This window comes from Anneissia japonica, unplaced genomic scaffold (genome assembly GCF_011630105.1).
Source record: "Anneissia japonica isolate Jap-2015-1 unplaced genomic scaffold, ASM1163010v1 scaffold1231_len1163931_cov198, whole genome shotgun sequence".
In the NCBI taxonomy this organism is placed as follows: Eukaryota; Metazoa; Echinodermata; class Crinoidea; order Comatulida; family Comatulidae; genus Anneissia; species Anneissia japonica.
The window spans coordinates 628,585-632,971 of NW_022728604.1; the positions used below are offsets into that span (position 1 = coordinate 628,585).

Sequence of the window (4,387 nt, forward strand, 5' to 3'; positions counted from 1 at the left end):
TATTTAAAGTATTGTTATAACAAAACACATTCAAATATTTCAAATCAGGCAGCACTAGAGTACTAGTAATCGATTTTTTTTATATAGATATTGATGAATGCGCCTCTAACCCGTGTCGAAATGGCGCAACGTGTCTCGATGCTGTAAATGGTTATTTCTGTAATTGTGTTCTCGGCTACTCTGGAATATTCTGTCAAATTAGTAAGTACAAACAATCTGAAATTTCCACTATACGTTTGTACGATGGTACTTAAACAAAAAAACTAGAATTGATTACATTTTGATGACGTCATATGCATACGTAATCGAATGTGTTTATTTATAGACATTGATGAGTGTGCACCTGGACCGTGTCAGAATGGTGGGACGTGTTTTGATGCCATTAATGCTTATTTCTGTAGTTGCGTTCAGGGCTACACTGGCACAAATTGTGAAATTGGTAGGTAAAATATAGATTTTAAAGTCAGATTTAGAAATACTGATAGGCCTATTAATAAGTTTTAAAATATTTTTGTAATTATTTATTTTCCTGAGACTATATTCTTCTTTTAGTATACCATTCCCATATCAGGGCGCTGTGGACCATACATTATCTGTGCTTTCTCTTCGATGTCGATGATATCATATGGGGCAGATGAATATATCAAGTATAGGTCTCCTATACTTGAATGGGATGGGATTCCGGTGGTCTTCAACAGCTTTGGTCTAATTAAAGATAATGACGTTAGTGAATTTGGGACCACAGAAAACTGGTCTTTAATTGGAGGTGGTCTTTAACTAGAGAGGATTTTAATTGTAAGGAGACCTGTAAAATAATTAACAAAATAAGGTATGCTAAAATTATTTTCTTTTTTTTTCCAGATATCAATGAATGCGCAAGTTCTCCTTGTCAAAATGGCGGTACTTGTTTAGATGGCGTTAATCAGTATGTCTGTCAATGTCCCATCGGATTCACTGGCCAAAATTGTGAAGAAGATTTGGGTGGGGTGTGTTTCTCCAATCCATGTATTAACGGGGCAACTTGTTTTATCACTGTCGACGGATACACGTGTGGCTGTCTACCGGGATATACAGGGTTAAATTGTCAGATAAGTAAGTGAACGTAATATCTTCTATACATCTAAGACTTTAAATATCAGTGGATTATTGGCAAGTAGTTTGTCGTTATTTAAAACTCTAGACACACCTCCTTCCATCCAGAAGTATAGTTTGCCAATAAATGATTATTATGCTCTTGAGGGCCAGTATCAAGTTGGCTATAAGCCGATATGTTGTATCCATAATAATAAAATGATAATGAAATTATGATAGTGATAACGATAATGATGGAGTGTGAAATGAATAACAATAATATGCATAATAATAGTTTAATAATAATAATAATAATAATAATAATAATAATAATAATAATAATAATAATAATATTTTAAAAGAGAAAATCGTAATGCTAATTAATCATTTTCATACATGAATTCGTATCTGTTTACAGACATCAACGAATGTGCTTCCGGACCGTGTCAAAATGGCGGAACGTGCGTGGATGGGGTAAATGGTTATGTCTGCAATTGTGTCCCAGGTTACACTGGATCAGGGTGCCAAATTAGTAAGTGCAGTGTCAAACTTCAAAGATTAATACTTATATACTTATTTATATTGGAATACCCCATTAAGACAAGAAATCATCGTATAAGTTTAATTAAATTACGTTGTTTACAGATATCGATGAATGCGCCTCTTTACCGTGTCAAAATGGCGGGACTTGCTTGGATGGAGTAAATGGTTATTTATGTATCTGTGCCTCAGGCTTCACTGGTCTAAATTGTAACATTAGTAAGTGCAAACTGTCTAAATCTCCCACTTATAATATTTGAATATCAATAATACGATGCCACTTACAGAATTATTATAATCGGGTTTCAATTACACCACATGAATATGACGTCATATGAATATTACGTCGTATACGTAATATGACGTCATATTACATAATTGCGTAATTGAAACGCGATTAATCTGATGACGTCATATTTATATGAGGTCATAAATACGTAATCGGAAATTTGCTTACACCTGCAGATATCGATGAATGCACCTCCGGACCGTGTCAAAATGGCGGAACATGCATTGATGTTATAAATGGTTATTTTTGTAATTGCGCTCCTGGCTACACCGGTACATTCTGTCAAACTGGTAGGTATAAACCAAAGGAAGCATTTTGCATTTGTAAAATATGCAATACGAACAATGTTCGAATTATATTCTTATGAACTTATTGCCAAGGAATCACGCTACATAATGACGTCATAAACGCTACACTATTCTTATGGTTTTTCACAAATTGTTTATTAATTAATATTATTTATTATTAGATATATACGTTTATACTTCTTTCAGATATCGATGGATGCGCCACTTCACCTTGTATAAACGGAGGTACATGTATTGATACTCTCGGCGGATACACGTGTGCGTGTCTAGCGGGATATACAGGGATCAATTGCCAGACAAGTATGTCATATATTTTATATGTTTAAAGTATATAATTAATAATTATTTTATTTAATAACTACTCTACAACATTATAATAGACCTATGTTCTACTAGCGCTGATGTTAATAAAAATAAATTGGAAGTTTATAGTCATAGAAGGTTATGTCTTACCATGGAATTACAGTAGGCGATGGATGTTAAGCCGCATATTCGTTTATACATTGAGCTTATTCGACTGGTTCATTTCATTGACTACGATTTTTCGTTGAGTATTATTTTCATTCGACAGGCTCGTAAAGTATACTTCGATGACAACAAAAACTAACGTAAACCAGAGTGCGTTAATCAGCGTTAAGTTATCCACGTGACCAAAACAAACATGGCCGATTCAGTTTAGAAACATCATTTGCGTTAATATAATTTAGATTAAATTTCAGAAAATAAAAATTATAATATTTACCCATATGAAGTCAAAAAATAATTTGTAGACTCACAGGATTCAAAAACTGGATGAAAACATTTTTTTATGAAAAACCCCTACTGCCACAAGCCGAAGCAATCTTGATTACGCCGTGCGTGTATCACGGTAACTCTGCAGTCATTTTGATTTTGTCGAGTATTTACAAGTTTCTATTCGACTGGTCGTTTTCGTTAAGTATGATTACCACTGGGCAGATGGGCGTGGTTTAACGAAGAACGACCTGTCGAATACGGCTATTTTTTCGGGATGATTAGGTCGGGCACACCTTTAGACATACCGTAGCCGGCAATATAAACACTTCGAAAATTCAAATCATCACAGATAACATCTTCATAAAGTATCAATATTACGATACGAGTAAGTTTATTACAATATACTTTGATGACGTCATATTTATATTCACATGTTATGTTATAGATATTGATGAATGTGCATCTGGACCGTGTCAAAATGGCGGAACGTGCTTCGATGGCGTAAATGGTTACGTCTGTAGCTGTGTTCTAGGCTACACTGGAACATTCTGTCAAATCAGTATGTAGCCTACAAACAACTCAAAACTTTAAATTATATTATATTACAATACCACACTATGAAAACGAAAATATAGTAGAATTCATTTTATAATATTAATTATGGGAAACTTATTTAAAAAATAATGAATTTTACTGATGCTATTTTTAATAGATATCAATGAATGCGCCTCTGATCCGTGCCAAAATGGCGGGACTTGTATTGATGCTGTAAATGGCTACGTCTGTAATTGTGCTCTCGGCTACACTGGTGTATTCTGTCAGATTAGTAAGTAAAATATCTTGGATTTTTTTCTAAATATGCGATCAAGCAATGTTCATCTTTATAATGCCAAAATACTTGATAGCTATAAATAACCCTTTAAACGCTGAAATATTCTGATTAATTGTCATAATTCGTTTTGGCAATGTTGTGGTGACTAAGAATAGTGAAATCCCATTATCATCCACAAAATCTACAAAGCTCTATTCACATCGGATCCGTACCGAACTTCCGACGGCGTTTCCGGAGCGCCGAAACCACCAGCGTCCTATTCTTACACACACTTTCTGATCGGTTCGGTAGGCCTTCCTATCTGAATATTGGGATTTGGTGTTAATGCACCTTTCATGGTGAACAACATTCTCTCCGAACCGGGATTTGTACCCCAGTCTATAATTTCATATCAGTGGCGGATTCAAATTGGGAGGGGGAGCGAGCCGGCCTACCCCCCACTCCTACATTTTTCAAATTTATTTTTAAAAAAAGCAGGAAAAAGGAAAATATTAATCAAATTTAGGTCTGATAGTGCCATTTACGGTCATCTAGTGGTATCATAATCAAAAATTTTCCAGTTAATAGAGTATCGTATAACGTTATGACTTACATCGTATATATACTGTCTCT

The 4,387-nt window shown here is 34.5% G+C and overlaps 1 protein-coding gene across 1 annotated transcript in view; it reads left to right on the forward strand.

Moving 5' to 3' along the window:
- LOC117114387 (fibrillin-2-like) overlaps positions 1-4,387 on the forward strand; it is a gene marked incomplete at its 5' end in the record, with an annotated part of 36,843 nt that overhangs the window by 5,156 nt on the left and 27,300 nt on the right. Inside the window, 9 exons of the mRNA XM_033258045.1 lie at positions 88-201; positions 326-439; positions 862-1,092; positions 1,490-1,603; positions 1,717-1,830; positions 2,077-2,190; positions 2,395-2,508; positions 3,389-3,502; positions 3,656-3,769. Of these exons, the coding sequence (XP_033113936.1) occupies positions 88-201; positions 326-439; positions 862-1,092; positions 1,490-1,603; positions 1,717-1,830; positions 2,077-2,190; positions 2,395-2,508; positions 3,389-3,502; positions 3,656-3,769 (1,143 nt within the window). The remainder of the gene's footprint in view (positions 1-87; positions 202-325; positions 440-861; positions 1,093-1,489; positions 1,604-1,716; positions 1,831-2,076; positions 2,191-2,394; positions 2,509-3,388; positions 3,503-3,655; positions 3,770-4,387) is intronic.